Source organism: Archocentrus centrarchus, unplaced genomic scaffold (genome assembly GCF_007364275.1).
Source record: "Archocentrus centrarchus isolate MPI-CPG fArcCen1 unplaced genomic scaffold, fArcCen1 scaffold_55_ctg1, whole genome shotgun sequence".
Classification (NCBI taxonomy): Eukaryota; Metazoa; Chordata; class Actinopteri; order Cichliformes; family Cichlidae; genus Archocentrus; species Archocentrus centrarchus.
The window spans coordinates 1,404,046-1,427,083 of record NW_022060277.1 but is presented as its reverse complement, the minus strand read 5'-3'; the positions used below and the strand labels follow the sequence as shown (position 1 = coordinate 1,427,083).

The window sequence follows — 23,038 nt, the reverse complement described above, 5'->3', positions numbered from 1 at the left end:
CAACGAAATAATCGACCAAATGCAAATTTCCTTACTTTTTGTTCTAAGTTTAATTTATGTACAGCATTCACACGATAGATGTCCGCGTCTTTTATTGTGAAAGGAAAAAACAGGAAAAAGCTTTTTCTACACATGCGCAGAACAAATTGCGTTTCCGATATATCATTGTTGCGCATGCGTAGAACAAATCACGGGAAAGTGCATCTGTCTGTGCAGCACTTCGAGGTTTGTCAATGTAAACAGAGAAATGTCGCAGTCTCCGGACACCCACAGCCTGCTGTCTGCCTCCTCCCAGCTTAATCTGATGGAAGTGGACTCGGTGAGAGACTCCAAGTGTATACTGTGCGGGGTTGGAGGGAGAGCGAGCTCCGTGCTACCGCAACGGCTGCGGTGTAGCTTATAGGCGACACCGCAGCCGGTTAAAGGTCTACACGGATTTTGGCTCCATCCTGATCTAGGTGTATCCGACTGCTCTAAATTACGAACTTACGGGACTCTGATGTGAAAGCGGAAAATGCGGCATTAATGACAGTCTCAGTCTTATGAAAGGTCAAAGCGCGGCCCAGTGACGTCTGTCTCTTTAGAGCTTTTGGGACTGTGATCGTAGTGAGGAAAAGCCGCGCCGACTCCAGCTTTGGCTCAAACAGCTGTTGATGCAGTGAGGTCGGCTTGGTGGACGTATTAACCCATGTATGAACAGGATGCTACGCACTTTAAGTAGGAGTGCTGTCATGTGATCAGCTAGTCTGTACCAAGCTTCTCACGTGGTGTCAGGACGGGCACAGTTTAGATGAAACCCCAGGCAATTGAAGTGAATGAAACTTTATCAAAGTGCTGTAAGTTACAGGATCCTCTCTCGCTGAAACAGCTGAAAATAAAATGCTCTGCTGTACATAATGAAGCTGTACGCTCACCTTCACTGACATGTTTTACGTTACCAGACAAAAGCAGAATTATAACAAAACAAATGTCACATACGTCCATCATTTTGAGAGTGTTCATAACTTCAGCAGATAATAGATAATCAGCCCCTTTCTCACTCGTCTAAGTCATTTTCCTGCTGCCTGCTTTGATCCTTTGCTCATACCGAGGCTGCCTCTGAGCGCCGGATACTTTCAGCTTTAGCCGCTTTTCCTTTGTTAGCTCGTTTATAATGTTGGGATGGGTGAAGGTGAATTAGTGTCTAATTCAGTTTGTTGTGGTCCCCCCACGGTGTACTTTAATGGATGTTGTTTCTTACTAACGACATGTTAGCATGTGAGTGACGGTTTGCCTGTGCTGCTGTGTGTGTGTTGTGCATCCATCAAGTGGCCTGGCTTATAATTGGATATACGCGAGGCTGACTATCCGACCCAAAATACTGGAAATCGTCTGATTCCGGTCCCTGGCCGGTTGATTTGTGCATCTCTAGTCAATGCAGTTCTTTGTTGATGCCAGAGGTCAGAGAAAAATGAGTAGGCTGCTTTGAGCTGATTAGAGGGCAAGAATAACTCAAATAACTACTTGTTACAACCAAGGTATGCAGAAGAGCATCTCTGCATGCACAACACATTGAAGCTTGAAGCAGATGGGCTCCAGCCGCAGGAGACCACACTAAGTGCCCCACCTGCCAGCTAAGAACAGGAAGCTGAAGCTACAGTTTGCATTATTATTATTACACATATTATTATCTTCTGCACATATTTGTGGAAGTCTGTCGCCATCTGGTGGCCCAGATGCATCAAAGTATGCCTGCACATAAAGCGTGGAATATTTATCATTTTTGTTGGGCTTAAAAAGAACAGGTGTCATTACATGGATCCATTATGCAAAGCTATTCATGGAACCTTTTTCATATAGAGTTTGTCTCATGTGTCTGTAAACCACCTCTCTGATGACAGCAGAGTAACATGATTATTAGATATCAGTTAATGATTCATTTAAATTTCTATTGAAACTGACTTGATGGTTATTGATGAGAGGATAGTGGCTCGTTAGATTTTAGCTTATAATGTTACAGATTGATGTAATGAGTAATAACAAGGTGCAGCTGGACCTTGTATATAATGTGCACCGCTGTTCTTCACTCTGTTTTGTGTGGACAGGTACTTCCTTGTAGCCACTCTTGGTGCTTGAACGTAGTGCTTGTTTTAGATCTTTGTCATGTTGGAGGAGCCTTTACATCTGAGAGAGCTCTCTGATAGTGGCCAGAGTAATCTGGTCCAGAGTGGCATGATGGTATGTGGCATATAGTCCATAAATCTGTTCAAGCAATCTGTAATATCTGTAATATAACATTACAGCCTTTGCAGAATTCTGTATGCTGAGTAGTAGCAGTACTGCAGTACAGTTGAGTCTTTCAAACCATTGATTTTATGGTTAAATGCAAATATATTCCGTCATAGTTTAAAGATGAATTTTTATTCAGTTTTAATGAAATAAAAACATTGGTAACACTTATTTTTACTGTTAATTCTGGGTAACAGATATTAGTGTTATTATTGACATCATTGGAATTCATTGTTGGTCAAAGGCAATGGACCACCATCCTCCAAAGAGCTGCACTCTGCAGTGATGTGAGCAGCCCGCAGCAGGCCGGTGTACAGGCGGCATCCATTGAAGTGTCCCCGAATAACTCGAGAGCCGGTCGGCCTACACTTAACAAACTTCATGGGTAGATGGCTTATGACGAAAGCACAGTTGGGATTGTGCATGGGGTCACTGGGGTCAAGGTTAAAGGTCAACATCATGTGGTTAAATCTTTGTTTTTTGTTAGATTTCTTCATGTCCACTTCATATCTAAGAAATGGTTTGAAAGATTTTGATGAAACCATGCATGAATATTCTCCATGTTGAGACATTATGCAGAGCTCAAGCCCTGGAGGTCAAGGTCACATAATTATTAATTTTTCATTTTTCATGTGACAACAAACAATATGAATACAGTGTGAATGACAGGCATATTTTTCTCCACTAGATGGTGCTCTTCTTTCTTTTGCTGTGCTTATACATTCAGTCTCTGCCTCACTTTTCCATGCTGTCCTGTTGTTTGGTAACTCCTTGGTTTTCTGTGTTGACTCAGTTCAGTTTTATTTATCTCCAGTCACCAAAGGTGCTTAATGATTCTTCGTCTGTCTCTCTTGCACCCATCTATGCATCCAAATGTTTTCTTAATCACTGGGGGAGGCTGTGGCTCAGGTGGTAGAGCAGGTTGTCTGCTAATTGAAAGGTTGGTGGATTAATCCTTGGTTCCTCCAGTCTGCATGTCGAAGCATCCTTGGCCTAGATGCTGAAGTTGCCTCAGATGCATCTTTGGGTGTGTGTGTGTGTGTGTGTGTGTGTGTGTGTGTGTGTGTGTGTGTGTGTGTGTGTGTGTGCGTGTGTGTGTGTGTGTGTGTGTGTGTGTGTGTGTGTGTGTGTGTGTGTGTGATTGGATGAATGAGACTTGTAGTAGAAAGTTCATGCTATATAAGTGTCAGCACAGTTATCACTTATCTAGTTCAGGGACTGATGGGAACTGGAGCCTGCCCACACACAAAGTGGATGTTAATCCAGAATTTACAGGCACACCACGTGAATAATCTGCCTTAAAAAAAGTGAAGGCATATCAACTCAGTTTTCTTCAGGGCGCAATACTTTAATTCTTCCTCAAGAAAAAAATAAGGAAGAAATAAGGATTAGCATCTGAGGAATCTGTGTTCCTCATGGGAACTAGGCTGGATTATTGTAATTCATTATTATCAGGCTGTCCTAAAAGCTCCCTGAAAAGCCTTCAGCTGATCCAAAATGCTGCAGCTAGAGTACTGACAGGGACTAGAAAGAGAGAGCAGATTTCTCCCATATTGGCTTCTCTTCATTGGCTCCCTGTTAAATCTAGAATAGAATTTAAAATCCTTCTCCTCACCTACAAGGTCTGAATAATCAGGCCCCATCTAAAATCATGTACGTGGTTTTAGAATATGACGCGTTGACATTAAAATTCCACGTCGATAAATTTTTGTAGTTGACAGATCGTTGCAGCCCTACTGTTCAGGGTGTACACGACCTCCCTGCCTACAGCAGCTGGGATAGACGTCAGCCTTCTGATGACTACAAGCTGGACAAATGGGAGAAAAAATCTATGGCTTTAGGTTTTTGTTGTTGATGTGTAGTAATCCTGCACACCACAGAGATTGTGCTTTTTTTGCTCTGTTTCAGTTATTTTTAAACATCTTTTAATGATGGACTGAAGGGCCACAAATTTTTGCTCTGAGGGTTCTACTCTTCACCGCAAGATTGTTGAAACCAAAAGCCCCTCTAACACACCTCAGTTTTCATAACTTGGCAGGCAAAATGTATATAACATATATACATAAATAATACAAGAGACTTGCTCTGTCCTCATCCTGAGCTTGTCAGCAATGCTGAGTTTGAAGAATGTTCAGTCACTGTGGTGGTAAAATGCACTGCGTACACAACGTGAGTCAAACCATTAAAGGAGATGTTATGAAGAAAAGAAAGAAACAAGCACAGCAGTCTGATCCTGTATGTTTCTGCTTCTGTTCTCAGATTGATGATAAGGAGTTTGACATTCCACAAGTGGATACACCTCCCACACTGGAAAGCATTCTCAATGAGGTAATACATGTAAAAGCTTAATGACAACTTTTTGAAAGTGATTCCAAATAGGTTTGGGAAGCTACATAGCAAGGAAAGGGACATATATGTTTAATATGATCAAATTATGAAGAAAACACAGCCTCATTTATTAAACACAAATCACTGGGTACTCCTGAAGCATCATCATGTTTTCATAAGCCTTTTGTATTCCATGCAGGTCTAAAATTGGTCCAAAACAAACTGTTCTAATGCATCTCAAATGTCATTTCTAGCCCTTAGTGCAGTTCAGGGCTTCCTCGCCTGCATGTGTGGCAGTGTTGAAATGTTGACACGGTTGCCCTGGGGCAGGAGATACCGATGAGCAAGGACAGCTGCTTTCCCTGGGTTAGACATTAGGTAAAAGCAACAGAAATGAGGTCAAATGGGAATTGTTAATGTTTAGAAAAGGACAGTTAATAATGTAGTTTCTTACACGTTTATATGCAGTACTCTGCATGTTTTAATTTCCCATGAAAGTAATGTCCTCAGCGCTGAGGTCCAGGGATGTCACACAACACCCACGTCTTGTCTTCCACATGCCCGATGCAACATGTGCGCTGGTACCTCGTCTAACCACCAGACTGACCATTGAAGATGCTTAAGGGGTGAAATCCTCATCTGAGTTCAGTGTTTGGGTCTCAAAAGGCTAACTGTATGAATAAAGGGCATGGGGCCTACAGGCCTATCTTGCTATGTTGGCTAACATTAAATAAATAAACAATATAAGACTATCATCAGTGTAGGTTCAGGAACAATGTAATATTACCATTCTTTCTTTAAAATTTAGATCATTTCAGAATGCACAGATGATTCGGCCCTAAACAGCTATGCAGCAGTCACTGTAAAACCAGTTATTTCCAGCTTTGTTCACTATACTCAATGATTGGCGCTTACTTGTTACTACTGTTACTCCCCTGTCATGCATGACACTCCTGTATATCAGAAGACTGCTTGCTAATTGCAGTAATAGCAAACAGTTCTGATAGCTAAAGAGTGAAATTCTCAGCCTGGCACAGTGAGACCAGAAAGCAAGCGTTCACAGACTCACAGATATGCAATAATGGTTCTTTTTCCTCAATAGATCAACAACCAAGTTCAATCTTTTTGTTTGTTAAATTAGATTCTTTTTTTTTTTTTTACTTGTAGGACTGACATGAAAATCAAGTGACATTTTTAGAGAAATACAGTAAGTTCTAAAGGTTTCATAAACGTTTGTCCAACAGTGGCAGTTTTAATATTCATCTGTTCATCTGTAATAATTACCTTATTACAGTGACTGTACATGGCAATAAAAACCCTGATGTAAGGTGGACGGGGAATCATAATTTGTTGCTTTGCTGTCTCTGAACCTGGGTTAAAGTCTAAAAAAATAAGTTATTAAGGTGAGGTGGAGAAAGTGGTGATGATATTGTAATAGAAAAGTCTGCATTATTAAAGCACAGAAAGGCAAAAGTCTGACTGAAGAAACTGAAACAATAGTGTCTGAGGAGGAAGCCAGGATAAGCTCACCTATCCAGAGTGTTTCCATAGGGGTGACTTTCTGGGCTACAATGTTAGCAGCAAAGGTTCTTAGTTTAGAACTGGTGTTTATATAGAATTATATCTGCCTCACATCCACAGTCAGTTTAGAACCACCAATCAACCTAGCATGCGTGTCTTTGGGCGGAAAGGAGAGTCTAGAGAACACCAGGAAGAACATACAAGCTCCACATAGAAAGGCCCCATCTGAGGTTCAAACCAGGAACCTTCTTGCTGTGAGGTGACAGTGATAACCACTACACCATCATGCCTTTTATAGAGTTATGGTTAGGGTTAGTTTTTACTTTGTCTCTGCTTGTCTTGTAAGGCCAAAGGTCAGCATCATAAAGTCAATCATGCGCAGTTTACCAAATATTTTACAACCAAGTGTTTTAGCAGTAATTGTCCAAAGTTTCATCAGTCTTTTATTTTCTGTCTTTTAAGCAGCAAGTGGAGCCTGCACCTGAAGTAGCAGAGGTCAGCTACTGCACTTCTCTCAATACTTAATGTTGTTGAGCATTTAAAAAACTATGTTAATACATAATCATGGGATTTATGATTTCAGTGTTTAACAGTAACCCGATGGTGTGATGATTTTACAGTGGTGTATTTGTACATGACTACAATGACAGCTGTATAGTTAGTACTGTATGTTTCTGGAAACATCTTTGCCTCCATACACCACCACAGGAGATTTGAAATCACACAGTCAGCGTGTGAAGTGCAGACTTTCAACTTTAATTCAGGGGGTTTAACAAAAGTACTGCATTCATTGTTTAGGAGTTACAGCTGTTTTTATATATAGTCCCCCATTTTCAGAAGCTGAAAAAGTGATGGGACAATTGACTTGAGAAGCAGTTGGTTGGCCTAAGGATGCCTGTTTCCTTATTTCATGAAAAATTAAGAAGATAAATGATCTGGAATTGATTGATTTCAGAAGGTCTGATGGACCACAAAAAGCAAATGAACTAGAAGTTCTTTGACAAGATGGAAACAAGATGAATTTGTACCAGAATAACAGGAAGAGAAAAGTATGCAAAAGATCTGAAGCACATCATCTATCAAATGTGGTATACATGGTCATATATGGCTGCGAGTGGAACTGTGTCACTCATGTTTATTGATGATATGATGCTAATAGAGGTATCACAATGAACAGTGTACAGGGCTGTACTCTCTGCTCACATTCAGCTGCAAAATTCAGTGGACAGAGCTTCACAGATGGATAATGACTCAAAGCAAACAGCTAAAGCAACCCAAGAAATGAGAAATTCTTCAGTGATCACATCAGTAGGGGTGCGGGAAATTTTCGATTCAGAATCGATTCACAAATGACAACAATCGATTGTCTAGACGTTAGCTCTGAGAACGTAATGAGCGGAACATAAAGAGCGGAACTCAGAAGAGCGGAGGTGTTGCACCCGGACAGTCTGTGCTGCGCACATAACAAAGACGCAAGATGGAAGAGCGGCAGATCCAGCCGGCACCTTCTGCGCTAAAAGCTAGTGTGTGGAAGCACTTCGGCTTCTACGAAGGCGAAGGGAAAACATCCATTGACAAGAGCTCCACCATATGCAAGTTGTGTCAAACAAAGCTCAAATATTTTGGAAACACGACAAACATGAGGAACCATGTTATTCAAAATAAGCTGAAGTCAACGAGCATTATTTTTGTATGAGAGCTGCGAGCTCATAATTCTACTCTTGTGTGGAAGTTGTGGTTTTGGTACCACATATTTGTTTGTTGTTTGCACATAATGTTGGTTAATGTTGGCATTTGCTGAAATCTGTTAATTTACTACAAACATGCTGCTACAGGTGCACTTTTTCACTTTGTATGTCTTTGTTCAGTCTCTGGAATCTGTGGCCTTGTACTTGCCATATTGCTTTCATTTGATTTAATATAAATATAAAATAAAATGGGAGTTTTAAAATGGAAATAAAATTGAAGTTAATTCATCATGGATTGCTACTACCAAGATGCATCGATAATCGTTTTATAATCGAGTCGCAGTCCTCTGAATCGAATCGAATCGTAGAGTGCTTGGAGATTCCCACCCCTGCAAATCAGTCACCTGATTTCAGCCCAATAGAGCAGCTTTTCAGTTACTGAAGGCAGACACCCACAAACAAGCAGCACCTGAAGGAGGCTGCAGCAAAGGCCTGCAGAGCATCTCAGGACAGGAAACTCAGCATTTGCTGATGTCCATGGGTACTACACTTCAGGCAGTCATTGACTGCAAAGGATTTTCATCCAAATACTTTTGTTAAACCATTTGAATTCAAGATGAATACATTGACTCTGGTTATTGCTGTTAGCTTCTGCAAACAGCAGGCAAAATCTGCAGCTTGTAGTTTTTATTGTGTTTGAGTCTCAGGCTTTGTTAACGTGTCAGTCGGTCCAGTCTTTGAACTGATCGTTGTTCACACAGATATCCACCAAAATAAGAACTGCTACATTTTGAAGGTGCCTGTGGTTCCCAGAGCGTTCCTGGGGTTGGCTGGAAGGCTTCAGGAAGTAACCAGCAGCTGAACAAATCTGCTGTGCCTCAGCCTTTTGTCAACAGATTAGTCGTACTCTGGGCTGTTGTCACACAGGCTAATCTCACCACTTTAATGCGTTATCTTTGTTATCATGGCACTCCTACTCCTGCTTGAGTGCCATGATATGAAATGAGACAGGCTAATGCTGTGACTTAATACAGTCTTAACTTGAGTTGGTCAGCTAATAGCTGTCAGCGTATGGATGTAAGTGAGGCTGAGTGTGAATTGGTGCTGTCTCTGTCACTTGTCTCCATGTTGGATGTGGGAAATAAGCTCGTCTTGTTGGGATTACTGTCTCTGCAAAGAGGCAGTGCCACTGTATCATCTTTGCTGCCCTTTCTGTGCTGGATACACTGACCAAGCACAGCTGCTCCTCCGTTGTCTCCAGTTTAGTTTCTGCTGATTTTTGTCTCAAAGATGCACACTTTGTGTGTCGATGCTGTATTAGGTGTGATTTTTAGCAGGCTGACTCGTTCTCATCCACTGGTCTGTGTTTGTTAGTTTCAGTGACTTCCTGCTGTTGCTTGTTGTGTAATTATTTTGTCATGCTGACAGGTGTAGTGTGTGTTACTCTGTTACTTTATGTATTAAAGGAGTGGTTTTAAATCTGATTCATCTTTTATTTCTTGTCAGAAATTTGTCAGTGGACTGTAATGGCTTGATGATAAATTGACCTTACTCAATCAAAGTGGCCTTGAGAGCATGCCAAAGTAAGCATACGGCGCATATAATCTTATCAAAGCAGAGAACATGAGACATTAGAAAGGTAATATTGGCTGCTTGTCAGTAAACTCCCTGAGGTTCACTGACAAGTAGAAGTGGTTGGTTAGGGAACGAAATAAAAAGAGTCCTGATTTGGTACAGAGACAGGAAATGCTCCATCCTGTGTCAGTCATCATGGCATAGAGGTTAAAGGCCTCTGAAGAGCAAATTCTTATGAAGGACCAATTACTGGCTTCATTAAAGCTTCTCTCACTCAGACATGGGTCAGTTTGACAGGTTTCTGATGGCTTTATTCAGACATACCCACATTGGTGAGTAAAAAGGCCATGGATGCATAAGCTCTCTGCTATACAAGCAAAAGACTTTCATTTATGGCAACAAGACTTAACTCACTGTCTAACCACATGGGTGCACAGTGTTAAAGCTTGGAGAGCTCTCTCTCCCAGAGAGAGGGTTTTCTTCTGGATTGGGTCGGCACAGCGGATCATCTGCCTCCCTCTCACCCTACTCCAGCATCCTCCTCTGCATGTCCTCCTTCACTGCAGCCATGAACCTCCTCTGAGGTCTTTCTCTTTTCCTCCTGCCTGGCAGTGCTATATTCAGCACCCTTTGCTTATCCACTATGCCTCCTCTGCACATGCGCAGACCATCTCAGCCTTTGCTCTCTAACTTTGTCTCCGGGCCGCTCAGCCTGAACTGTCCCTGTGATGGAGGTGAAGGTGTTGCCATGGCAGCAGCGTGAGATGATGAGATGAGAGGATGAGGAGAGAGATCACGTAACGGTGAACTTATTTAAAGGGTCAGAGCTTTTGCAGTCCCGTCTCCTCTGCTGTGGTATGTCGAGGGGTCCTGAGGGCAAAAGCACGGCCACCTTTATTTAAACTGCAGGCAAGTTTGAAAGACCTAAGAGCGTGTGTGGCCTATAAAGCAGACAGAACGCAGGTTATGGTATTTATATTGTATTTCACATACTTACTCTAGATTACATTTTTGATCGAGATATGTTTTCAACACATACATCAAACACATCTGTCTTCACATCTGTGACTGAAACATCTGAGTGAGATCATAGTTCTCATTTCTCTTCATTTGCTACTTGTGGAGTCCAGAATTTAATTTAAAATGCTATTTCTAACTTACACACTCCTTATCTTAATGACCTTATATCATAATATACCAGCAGAGCACTTCTCTCTCAGACTGCTGGCTTACTTGTGGTTCCTCGGATACTTAAGAGTAGAATGGGAGGCAGAGCCTTCAGCTTTCAGGCCCCTCTTCTGTGGAACCAGCTCCCAGCTTGGATTCAGGAGACAGACACCCTCTCTATTTTTAAGATTAGGCTTCAAACTTTCCTTTATGATCGAGGTTATAGTTAGGGCTGGATCAGGTGACCCTGAACTCCATTTTTTCTTGTTCTCTTTTCCTTTGCTCCCCAGCCAGTCTCAGCAGATGACCCCCCCCCTCCCTGAGCCTGGTTCTGCTGGAGGTTTCTTCCTGTTAAAGGGAGTTTTTCCTTTCCACTGTCACCAAGTGCTGCTCATAGGGGGTCTGATTGTTGGGGGTGTCTCTAATATTTTAGGGTTAGTCACCTTAAGGCAGCAACTGGTGCTGTGATTGGCTGCTTTATAGATATAATAGAACTGAAATTGAATGAAAAAAGTGCCTTGAAGACTGTGAATTGTCTCTTTATGAATGGAGCTGAAGTTATGTGGGTTTTAGCTGATGTGTTTTTGTATTGTTGTGCTGTTGCAGCTGGAGGACGAGGAGGAACCGTTTGTACTGGAGGACACCTGCATACTGAACACAGACAATGTGGACGCACACTCCTGTGAGACCTCCTCTCTGGCCAGCTCTGACAGTGGAGACCCAACATACCTTAAACGGCATGCAAACACACACACACACACACACACACACACACACACACACGTGTGCTATATTTACAGTTTTGTGTATAATAAATAAATGATCTGAATAATCTTTAATGTACTTTTGAAGAAATGTAATACATAAAAATTGAAAATTGTTGGAATAATAAGACTATAATCAATACGTACGAATCTTTAGATTTAAAAAAGTTGTGTCAGTATATATTACACAGTTTACACTGTATGTAGAAGCTTTGTTTGTGCAGATTGAGGGTGTGTGTCTCCTGAGTGTGTAGGTGGGGTAGAACAGGGTTTTTTGGGACAGCAGTGAAAGGAGTGCAAAGTCAGGCCAAAACAAAGGCACAGCCTAACATCATGTGATATAAGGAGAAGCAGCCAGCCTTCATGTGCTGGCATGCAGTCCGTAGTGGGTTTCATATGTGCCCTCTTCTTTACCTCTGTTCTGATGTGCGTCTGTGTAAATGTGTTAAAGGAAGAAGAAGACGGTGGATATGAATGTAACAGTTCACGGGTGCATCCTTCGACACAGTCTGCTGAAGGGCATCTCTGCACAGATCGTCTCTGCTGCTGTAAGGATCATCTCAGCTCACTGGTGTACAGCTGCCTTAACATCACAGCTAAATGTGATCAGGTTTCATGTGTCGGGTGTAATTGCTGTGTGTGTGTGTCGCCTCTCTGTTGTAATGTTGCCTCTGTACACCATCACATACAGTAGGAGTGCAGACCTTTAGCTTTAATTAAAGGGGTTTAATAAAATTATTACTTCAGCTGTTTAGGAATGAAAGCTGTGTTTACACACAGTCTCCCATTTTCATTTGTGTGGTACAGACACACAAACAGCTGCCTGTCCTGTCTGTGCTGAAACTGTTTCTGTGCTTTGACTTTAACTGTGACCTCGCACTCAGCTTTACATCACGGCACTGAGAGCAACCTGAAAGATTTTTACACCTAAAAAATGAATAACACAAGTACAGAATCAAACATACGAATGACAAAGTTATATTCGTTCTTAACAAAAATGTGTATCTTTACTCAGGACAAAGTGGACGCTGGACTTCCAACAGCTATAGTGAGTATTTCCTGTTTTTAAGTTCGTCTCAGCAGAGAAAAAGAGGAACATGAACACCTGCATCAGTAATTTTAACTACTCTATGATAGAAAGATGTCTACATACAGCAAGTTGAAGGTTTTGCTTTTGGCTTTTTGCCTTTATCAACACATAATGGGAGAGAGAGCAGTGATGGGAGGAAGGGAAGAACTGGAATCACACTCAGGAGGCCTGAGGTGTCACCGCTCACCTCCTGAGAGGCTCATTCTTTTAAGTCATTATGATGCACATGTGGTTAAAGGCTGCAGAGCTCCACCCATGAGAAAAGCAGTAGCTCGCTCACAGCTGTCTGCTTCTGCAGGAGGAGATGTGCACACCTGAGAGTGGTCAGGGTGGGGGTTCGGACCTCCTGTTCTTGGTCTCTGAGTCTGTGTGGCAGCAGGAACTGTGCTTTAACTTGAGGATTTCTGTCCTATTCTAAGCTGTTTGCTCTTCTGTCTTTAGACGGTGTCGGGTGTGATTGCTGTGGGAACGTCTCATGGCCTGGCTTTGGTGTTTGGTGAGTCTAAACTTGAATACCGTCTCTATATATGTGCACCCAGGATTTTCTTCAAGAACATCTGTTACTATTACACAACACTGAAGCAGAAACAAAACCCACAAATAGAGACTAAACAAAAACCCACTCGTTGATGAATACAAATCTATTTCTACAACTCCTCTTTTACTTTTGTTTAATGGGAAAACTATTGCTTTCTTGCATTTCTGACGTCATGCCCTCGGTGCTTGCGAGTTGTCCCCCATAGTGGACGTGATTGATATGACCTTTGACACTGTATTCACACGTTTACATACGAATTATCACCGTTTTCCACAATGACTCTGTTCTGCTGCGCTGCTGGCTGCAGCGATCGCTGAGGACAGGGAGAAAATCGTTCTTTTTATCGCTTTTCTGAAGATGATGATGTTGGACTGCAGACCGAACCTGCAGCTTCCTGTGAACACTTCAGCAGAGGTAAGCAGTTTGCATACACACATCTACATAATAAGAAAATGTTGTACAGCTTTACATTAGTTTAGTCTAATCATGCATGCAGACATGTAGCATGTAATGCATGCAGTGACAGTTGATGATATAAATTTACAGTACTGTGATGGAATTCATTAGATTGATGATACTTTATCGGTTAAGAGTGAAATAAATAAAAGTCGTGTAGTAGAAAACGTTTGCAGACAGACGCGGTTTCAGCGGCTACGTGAGTTTGTTTTCCTTGATTGGACGGTGTGCTCTCCTAACGTGACATTTCTTCAAACAGAATTTGACTTAATGGTGGGTCTGAGGTTCCAGCTGGATGAACCGCAGATGCTGAAGGATGCTCAGTCAATGACGGCCCTCCACCTGTCCCAGGTTCAGTGGAACCAGGCAGTTCCTTGGACTCATGTTTGGAGTACATTGCCTGTATTCAACAATGTCATTTCTTTGTTGAGTCATCGCCTCGTTCCCCTGTGGCGATTTGGTCTGATGTGTTTTTGTTAGACCTTTCCTGAATGGATTAGTTATTGATTGCCTTTGAAATATTCCTTGAGAAGCTCAAGGATCTCAAGGCCACAGCTCAAACTTACTTCCAGTAAAGTCGCCATCAGAAACGTCGTCCTTCAGCTCTACCATTGGGCTCCGTGACATTTCAAACATACCTCACAGCTCTGTTAAAGTTATAATGCAGATTTAGCTTTAACTAATTTCAATTGTTATAAAGATCTGAATGTTTTGCTTTCCATGAATATGTGCCACCAAGAATTGAACAAATTAAATGTTATTGTTGGGATTAATGGTTGTATGATGATGACAGAGTGTTACATTATGAAGCTGAATGTATATTACCCAGTACTGTTTTCCTGTGTGCACCTAACTGGTTTGATTCAATAAAGACTGTCTTTGTGCTTCTGAGAATTTGATTTATTTCATCACAACTGCATAATAACCATGTTCATCGTTATCAAACAAAGATTGGTGTGATCAATTATTAGAACTGCATTTTACAATAACAAAGGATGAAATGGATGACAGAAACCACTGTAAATATCACTGGACAACAGTGTGGCTACCAGTGGATTGAAACGACCTTCCAGACTGTTATAAATAGCTTTTTCCTGGCCTGCTAGAGGCCCTCTGCTGTCTGGGCAGATCCACTTTCTGTGGTCAGTGTGCCGGTTAGAAGTGAAGGAGGAATGGAGCCGGGGTGGCTCAGCGGCGACCGTGTGTGCCGCGTGGCGGTGCAGGCGGCTCGGGTTCACATCGCGACCTGTGGCCATTCACTGCGCGTCTTCCTCCCATCTCTCACCCCCTGCTTTGCTGTCTCTCTCCACTGCACACTATCAAATAAAGCCACAAAAGGCCAAAATAATAATAATGAAAAAGAAGTCAAAGAGGAATTCTGAATTTGGATTAAGTGGGAGGGAGCGGTGATTGAAGCAGACTTCAGTGGGCTTGTAGGTGAAGGGAACAGGTGATGAGGTGCTGGTTAGGTGTGGTGCAGTGGATCTTGTGAAAAGGATGGAAACGGCTGTGGTGAACACATACTTTAAGAAGAGGGAGGAGCTTAGGCTGATGTATAAGAGTGGAGGAAGGTGCACGCAGGTAGATTATCTTATGCAGGTGGTGCAATCTGAAAGGGACTGTAAGGTGGTGGTGGTGGGGGGTAAAAGTAGTGTACTAGTAGTGAAAAAGTACTTGCCCCCTTCTGGATTTTTAAAAAAAATATTTTTTTGCATTCTTCCATCCGTCCATTCACTTCCACTTATCCTGTTCAGGGTCGCGGGGGGGCTGGAGCCTATCCCAGCTGACACAGGGCGAGAGGCAGGGTACACCTGAACAGGTCGCCAGCCTGCCGCAGGGCCAACACAGAGAGACAGACAACATCCACACCTATGGGCAATTTAGAGTGACCAATTAACCTAACCCCAGTAACTGCATGTCTTTGGACTGTGGGAGGAAACCCACTCAGACACGGGGAGAACATGCAAACTCCACACAGAGAGAGAGAGGGAGGGGCCCGGGCCAAGGTGGAATCAAACCCAGGCCTTCCAGATGGTATTCTAACTGTGAGGCAGCAGTGCTAACCACCACACCACTGTGCTGAAAAAGTATGGTAAATGGACTAGTTCTTATGTAGCGCTTTTCTACTCTGTTTGAGCACTCAAAGCGCTTATACAACACGTTTACCCCATGCACACCCATTCATACAAGCTCTGAGCTAAGTGCTTTTATGATCTAACTTTCACACTCCAATGGTTGCATCGGAGAGCAACTTGGGGTTCAGTATCTTGCCCAAGAATACATTGGCACACAGCCTGGAGTAGCCAGGAATCGAACCGCTGACCTTCAGATCAGTAGGTGACCTACCTCCTGAGCTACAGCCACCCCGATTTGCCCCCTTCCTACTTCCTACATACTTGTCACACTTAAATGTGTCAGATGGTCAAACACATTTTAATATTAGGCAAAGATAACATGACTGAATATAACATGTAGTTTTAAATGATGATTTTATGGATGAATGGATGGAAATAAGCTATCCAAACCCACCTGTCACTATGTGAAAAAATCATTGCCCCATCACGAGTATCAAATAATTATTTTAGTCAATGATATGTCAATCAGTTTCTAACTTTAATATAAGGTGTTTCTTTTCTGGATTTTTGGTTGATATGCAGGTCTCTACCATAACTACACATCCTAAACTGTTAATTCCATATTTATTTTTAGTATTCATTAGTATTTAATAGTACATATGTACATGTATGTTTATGTGTGTATATGTATGTGTATATATTCCTTAGTATTAGTAATACTAATGTATATATTTAAAGAAGAATATATATATTTATATTTATTCTTCTTAAATTACTTGAATGTCATAACTATTACATGGGCAACACTGGGACCTGAGGACAGAATTTCGTTCCACTGCATGCAAATGTGATGCGAATGGCAACAAAGAATCCTTGAATCTCGCCATTGTAAGTGAGCAATCTTATATCTCTTTGTCCTCCAAGCTCGGGTCCTCTACCAGAGGCCTGGGAGTTTGAGGGTCCTGCGCTGTATCTTAGTTGTTCCCAGGATTGCGCTCTTCTGGACAGAGATCTTGGATGTTGTTCCAGGAATCTGCTGGAGCCACTCTCCCAGTTTGGGGGTCACTGCCCCGAGTATTCTGATTACCACTGGAACCACTGTTACCTTCACCTTCCACGTCCTCTCTCCTCTCCTCTCAGTCCTTGGTATTTCTTGAGCTGCTTCTTGATGTTGCCTTCACTTTGCACCATTTATCACTACGACCTTCTTCCTTTGTTTGTCCACCACTACAGTGTCCGCTTGGTTAGCCACCACAGGTTTGTGTGTATCTGGAAGTCCCACAGGATCTTAGCTGTATCCCATTTTGACCTCAGGACTTCCAGGTCATACTCAGCACAGATGTTCCTGTATACTATGCCAGCCACTTGGTTATGGTGTTCCATGTATGCCCTGCCTGCTAGCATCTTGCACCCTGCTGTCATGTGCTGGATTGTCTGAGGGGCGTCTGCACAGCCTGCACCTGGGGTCTGGCCTTCTGTGTTGGACTGTGGTCTGCTCTCAGATCCACTAACCACTGAGCATTGTAGTTGTGTGTTGCATCCTTCTCCCATATGCCATACACTAACTTCAGGCTTGGAAACAGTGGACTTTGTCACCAAAAAGTGTTGAACACTGCTTGGTTGTAGCTGGAGACAGAGTTTGTCAGTCTCTGCTGTAATGGCAGCGCTCAGAACAGTCACTAAAATAGTGCTAGAAGCTGTGTGGAGATGAGGATGAACAGAAGAGGACCAAACTGAAATCAGGTTTTAGACTTTATTGAACTGAACTTTTTGATCACACCTGCATATTATTCATTGACTACAAAAAGAGCTTGATTTTGATGCATACATAAAAACCATGCTTTTTCTCATTAGGCATTAGGTTCCAAAAATCACACTCGAGAATCACAGTTTTTGCAGAATGACAGTGATCATTTTATGTTACATACATAACAGCTGTCTTCTTTTGACTTAATACATGCCAGTATCACTGACATCAACCCTCAGGACTGTTTCACCTGAATCTGACATGGAGGCACTCACAGTAACATAGTCACCCTGATAAGAAATGCAGGAGCCGTCAGCCTTTGCTCTTACAAAGTTATTTTCACTGCCATTATACATAACATCATAAAGGTTGTAGTCACAGTTGGTCCCTCTGTCAAAGATTCCCACAGCAAACCAGTTGGAGTAGAGGTTCCGGTCATACGGCACAGAGAACATGACAGCCATGATGTGGCTGTAGTCGTTCATGTCGGCACTGTAAAGTTCGTAGGTGAAGACTCCAACGGCTCCGGTTGCACTGCCCGTGGTCTTGTTAAACAGTGCAGTGGCTGCAGAGCAGGGACCCACGATGGGTGGCAAAGGGACCTCACATATGCCGCTGTCAGTGAATACCCTAAGCATGGAGACACCAGATACCAGTATCAGACAGGTCTTACAGAAATGTTTCTACGGATTCTTCTGGGTTATGTCTTCCAATAAGCATCTGAATATGGCTACAAGGAGTCAGCACACTGTTATCTGTCTGAAACAAACTGTTCACGTAGAATTCCACAGAGCTGTGAAGGTTTTGGTAAGGTCCCTCATTAGTACAGTAGGAGTAATGCATCACTGTATTTACCTCCTGTAGATAGTAATTTTTACACCCCTTATTACTTCTGTATTATGCTGTATGATTGCCAGTTAGTATAACAAATGTAATACAAAACATTTTATATACCCACAAACCTACTCAAAGCTCCATCCTAATAAGGGGGCATATGGAACAGTTTTATTTAAGTAGCCTATTAAAGTGAAAAACTGCCACATGTGATGACAGTAGGAACAAGTAGGGGTGGAAATGAAAGCTCTTACAAGCCTGTTTATCTCAGATTCTGTTATGTATTGAAAAATAATCCTTGGCTGCTTGGTTGGGGTCAGCATACACACTACATGAGCATCACTCAGGGTGTCTCTTGTTGCTAGTTTTGTGTTAGCAGTATAGAGTGTGTATGAAAGCATTGTGTAAGCCTGCTGTCTTCGCTGGTGCTTGCAGAGCTTTGATGGTGTGGATCGATGTGTGCAGTGTGCTGTTTATTATCACGTTCTTATCCTTCCACTAAATCAGGAGTCGTGCATTTCATCCACCCACAGTTTGAATTTTCTATACTATATTTTTGAAGTGTATTGGATAAGGAGTCAGTAAAACCAGTGTTTTCATTTGCTCACATGGACATGTAAAGGCCACCTTGGATTTTTTAAAATGGCCACGGTTAAACTCAGGTTTCATCATACCATAAAGAGACAGCCAAGCCTTTCTGATTCAGTAATCTTTAGAATGATGTATGGTTACAAATTTCAGAGTGAACCTGCATATGATGACATAACTGATGATAAGTCTAATGTGATTTGTGAATTTCATTACGACAGTGATGGTAGTTACTGTGTTTCTGCTGCTGTCTGCAGTTGTTGATAGTTGAATACTGATACAGTATTAGTGTTCCTCTGTGTGTATTGATTAGATTTCAGAGTGTGATTATTTCTATGATTTCTGTACTAAAACCATTCTTGAAATGGCTTCAGATGAGATTTAGGCAAGTACAAAAGTCACAGCTCACCTTGGATTGGCCAGAGTGTAGTAGCCAGAGTTGTTGTTAATCTCAACAGAACAGCTGCGATGAGGCATTGTGTTGATGTCTATAGCAGTGGCAGGACAAGAGGCTGGCTGTAAACCAGAACGAGACATTTTACTGATATCAGAGTTTGTTAAAGCTGTATTTGGCTTAATTAGTGCATAAGAATAGAATGTGCATAGAATTTCAGTTTTTGAGTAGAGATAGAAAATGCATAGCTTTATTGTTTGAGAGAAAAATGTATGCTTTCAATTCACTTTAATTTATATAGAGCCGTTTTACTACTACAGTTGACTGAAGGTGCTCCATATTGTAAGGCAAAGACAGTACAGCATTGGACAGAGAACTGTATGAGCAGACACTTGGTGAAGGTGAGGAGGAAGAACGTTTCACTGCAGAAGGCCTCAGTGAACCAATCTGAGTAAATTCCAAATGCAGTTTTTAAGTGGTAATTTTATTCATTAGGGGAAATGAGCTGTCCAAACCTACCTGCCCTGTGTGACAAAGTTAAATCCTGAATTAACTTGTGATTAAAGACGTTTTTTGGAAAGCTGAGTTCAGTTTCTCTGGTTACTGTCAGACCTGCTGAATCCCTTAAATAGAAGCTGTCTGATAAAGTGAAGCAGGCTGAAAGATCTCAAACAGCAGAACGTCATCCACGATCTACAGAACCAGCTGAGGAACAAAGTCTCTGACATCTGTCAGTCTGAAAGGGTTACAGAGCCATTTCTAAGGCTTTGGGACTCCAGAGAACCACAGAGAGAGCTGTTATCCACACATGGAGAACACCTGGAACAGTGGGAACCTTCCCAGGAGCAGCTGGCCTATCAAAATTACTCCAAGAGGATCAGCGACTTATCCAGGAGGTCTCAGAAGAACAACATCTAAAGACCTGCAGGCCTCACTTGGCTCAGCTAAGGTCAGAGTTCATGAACAATCAGAAAGAGACAAAGATGGCCTCCATGGGAGAGCTCCAAGGAGAAAACCACTGCTGACCAACAAGAACACAAAGGCTCGTCTCACATCTGCTGACAAACATCTGGATGATCCCAGAGACTTCTGGGAAAATATTCTGTGGACTGACGAGAGAAGCTGAACTTTGTGGAAGGTTTGAGTCCCGTTACATCTGCAGAAACTAACACAGGGTTTCATAAAGAACATCAGACCAACAGGCAGACATGGTGGTGGGAGTGTGATGGTCCGGGGCTGCTGTGCTGTTCAGGACGACCTGCTGTCATTGATGGAACCATGAATTCTGCTCCCTACCAGAACATCCTGAAGGAGGACGTCCACCCATCAGTTCATGACCTGAAGCACACCAGCAGGTCCACCTCTGAATGGCTCACACAAACCAGAATGAAGGTTTAGGAGTGGCCTAGTGAAAGTCTACAGTTAAATCCAGTTGAGATGCTTTGGTGTGACCTTAAACAGGTCGTTTATGCTCAACAACCCTCCAGTGTGGCTGAATTTAAACAATCCTATAAAGAGAAGTGAGCAAATTTCCTCCACAGTGATGTGAAAGACTCACTGCCAGTTATTAGGTTCAGGGGGCAGATCCTTTTCACACAGGGCAGGTAGGGTTGGATACTTTTTATACCCTAATAAATGAAATCATCGTTTAAAAACTTCATTTTGTAAATATTCTGGGTATCTTTGTCTAATATTAAAATTTGTTTGATGATCTGAAACATTTATTGACAAATATAAAATACTAAGAAATCATCTGAATCCAAACAGCACAGATGGAACTGGGTATCAGACATGCATGTGGTGGTTTCTAATAATGCAGCCTAAGTGAAGCATGTAAAATGTGCGTACATAGAAGTCTACAACTAAATTGTGTGTGAAGAAGCCTTTTGAATCTGTCTGATGACTCAAAGCAGCACACTGCATCTCCTGTCCTGTAGCTCAGCAGCATCAGAGCTGAGGTCCAGCAGGACAAGCAGAGACAAGTCCACTGTCACCGCGAGAAGGTTGGAAATCAGCCTGAAAGCCTTTAAGTTACAGTTTAATTACAGCCATCTTAAAAGCTATTAATAAAGATGAATGTATCATATATCAAAGTATTAAAGAACAGCATGTAGATTTTAGTTGTCATCGTTACTTTACATTAACTTTGACCATGTAGTCCTTTCAACAGAACCATGTATGACTGAAGTTCTTATTTTCATATTTGCTTTCACAAATGTATGAAGGTTTTATTTGAGCATCTTAATGCGTGGACCTCAGCAGACGTGTCACAGTAGCACGATTAGCCTCTACACATGAAGCTCTAACCAAGGACTGAATACATTTTGATGACTTACTTTGACTGTGACAAATATACTGTAAAATAATTCCTGTTGACAATAAGAAAAACTGCATGTAACTGTTACTGAAACATGAATGTGGGTTTGAAGCGAAGCCGTAAAGCTCGTCATTGGCTCCCAGCAGTAAAGTCAGTTTTATTGGAGCTCTTACCTTTGTGTGATTTGCAGTCAGAAAAGCCAGAAATACTCCAGATATCAGAGAGACTGTGATAGTGAAGTCACACTGCACATTAGCTGTTAGCACACTAGCTTATATTGACTCAGGTAATCAGAGTGTACCACCTGACTTCCTTATCTCATGTCCGGTATGAGCTTCCCAGCCCTCTCTTCCCACACATTTGCTCCCATATTAATGATTAGTGCAGACAGATGTATGCTATTGTTAACGCCTTTAGTATAATTGGATCTTTTATTGAGTATTTGTACAGGGTGGAATATCACGAGGGTACTGCATGTGTTACACACACTGCCACAGTGTGTCCTCCTGCCTTTAAGCTCATCTCATTTTTGTGGGACAGATGAAGCTGCAGATGTTCCTTTTATTTCCTTTTCTTATATTTCATCTGTGGGACGTTGTCCTCACCAGCACTGGTTCATTTATTTATAATAGATTTATTTATTTATAGTTGTTAATAATCTTTTTTTTTTACTAATATATGAAAAGCATATGTATAACCCTACATTAAACATTATGTATGCAGTCTCTTAAAGTCAGGGGCACAGCTATATACACCTCAGTATGCGGACACATTTTAGACATATTTTGACATAACTAGCCGACTGTCTTTAAACCACTTTGAAAAGCCTTTTTTTTTTTTCATCCCAACAACATTTTTATCCTCCCCCCTCTTCCATTGGAGCACCGTGTGTGTGTGTGTGTGTGTGTGTGTGTGTGTGTGTGTGTGTGTGTGTGTGTGTGTGTGTGTCGGATGGGGTGGGGGAGGAGCACAGCGCCTAATTATTGGGCACCATTTATTGATCGTATCATATGCACAGCTGTTAAAAACAGAAAATGCCGACTAGAGAAATAATTTCTTTCTTCACTTTGCCCCCCCCCCCCCCCCCTTGTGCAGCACCTCTGTGCCTTGCATATAGTGCATACCCAGTTTTTGCACCACTGCTTAAAGTGACAGGATTCTTTGAGGCTTATTTCAGACAGAATGAGCCACAGTACTCACCTGTGTGGATATCACAGGTGCTCAGATACTTAGAGGCCATGTCCTGTTTGTGTTTACTGGAACACATCCATAAACCAGAGTAAATGTATCAGAAACTTTGAAACAACTGTCGCTCAGCTCAGCTGTTTGAAGGGCACGCTGTCTCTGCTGAGTAACTCTGTCCCAGTGTGTGTGTGGGGGGGTCATGAGTGAAAGCACTCATGTCTGTGTTTGCTGCTGCAGGTATGTGAAGGCAGAACAAAGTCTTAATGCATCAGATTAACATTTGTGTCAGAGGTCAGATTGTTTTCATTACCAGTAAATGGATGTAATCTGGCCTGTCCTGGCCTTCATCAGAGTTTACCAGTTTGTGATTTATTAGGGAACCTGCTCTGTAATGGTGCTGGTGCTGTACAAACCCTAATCACTGATTTAATGTAGGATTGCAGGAGAGCTCACCTGTTTAACATTTCTACCTCTGTAACACACACGAGTAACTCTGACAGAGT

The 23,038-nt window shown here is 42.1% G+C and overlaps 2 protein-coding genes across 3 annotated transcripts in view; one reads left to right on the top strand and one right to left on the bottom strand.

Annotated features, from left to right (window-relative positions):
- The first annotated feature begins 186 nt into the window (after nucleotides 1–186).
- The window catches only part of vps8 (VPS8 subunit of CORVET complex), a 93,005-nt gene continuing 70,153 nt past the window's right edge, over nucleotides 187–23,038 (top strand). The window contains exons 1-7 of one of the 2 annotated variants that reach the window (XM_030725437.1): nucleotides 187–319; nucleotides 4,528–4,596; nucleotides 6,580–6,612; nucleotides 11,154–11,284; nucleotides 11,763–11,859; nucleotides 12,327–12,359; nucleotides 12,843–12,897. In XM_030725437.1, the coding sequence (XP_030581297.1) occupies nucleotides 248–319; nucleotides 4,528–4,596; nucleotides 6,580–6,612; nucleotides 11,154–11,284; nucleotides 11,763–11,859; nucleotides 12,327–12,359; nucleotides 12,843–12,897 (490 nt within the window). In that variant the 5' untranslated portion in view covers nucleotides 187–247. The remainder of the gene's footprint in view (nucleotides 320–4,527; nucleotides 4,597–6,579; nucleotides 6,613–11,153; nucleotides 11,285–11,762; nucleotides 11,860–12,326; nucleotides 12,360–12,842; nucleotides 12,898–23,038) is intronic. The other variant, XM_030725438.1, reaches the window with a different exon arrangement.
- LOC115777516 (DELTA-sagatoxin-Srs1a-like) lies at nucleotides 17,256–21,603 on the bottom strand. Its single transcript, XM_030725439.1, has 3 exons — nucleotides 21,524–21,603; nucleotides 19,049–19,155; nucleotides 17,256–17,847 (listed from the first exon to the last, which is right to left on the bottom strand). Exons 2-3 carry the CDS (start codon nucleotides 19,114–19,116, stop codon nucleotides 17,421–17,423), a joined length of 495 nt encoding a protein of 164 aa, XP_030581299.1. The 5' UTR covers nucleotides 19,117–19,155; nucleotides 21,524–21,603; the 3' UTR covers nucleotides 17,256–17,420.

Coding starts and splice junctions, on each gene's coding strand:
- LOC115777516 (XM_030725439.1), bottom strand. CDS start 19,116: ATGCCTCATCGCAGCTGTTCTGTTGAGATTAACAACAACTCTGGCTAC. Junction 17,848..19,048: donor TACACTCTGGCCAATCCAAG/GTGAGCTGTGAC, acceptor CTCCATGCTTAG/GGTATTCACTGACAGCGGCA.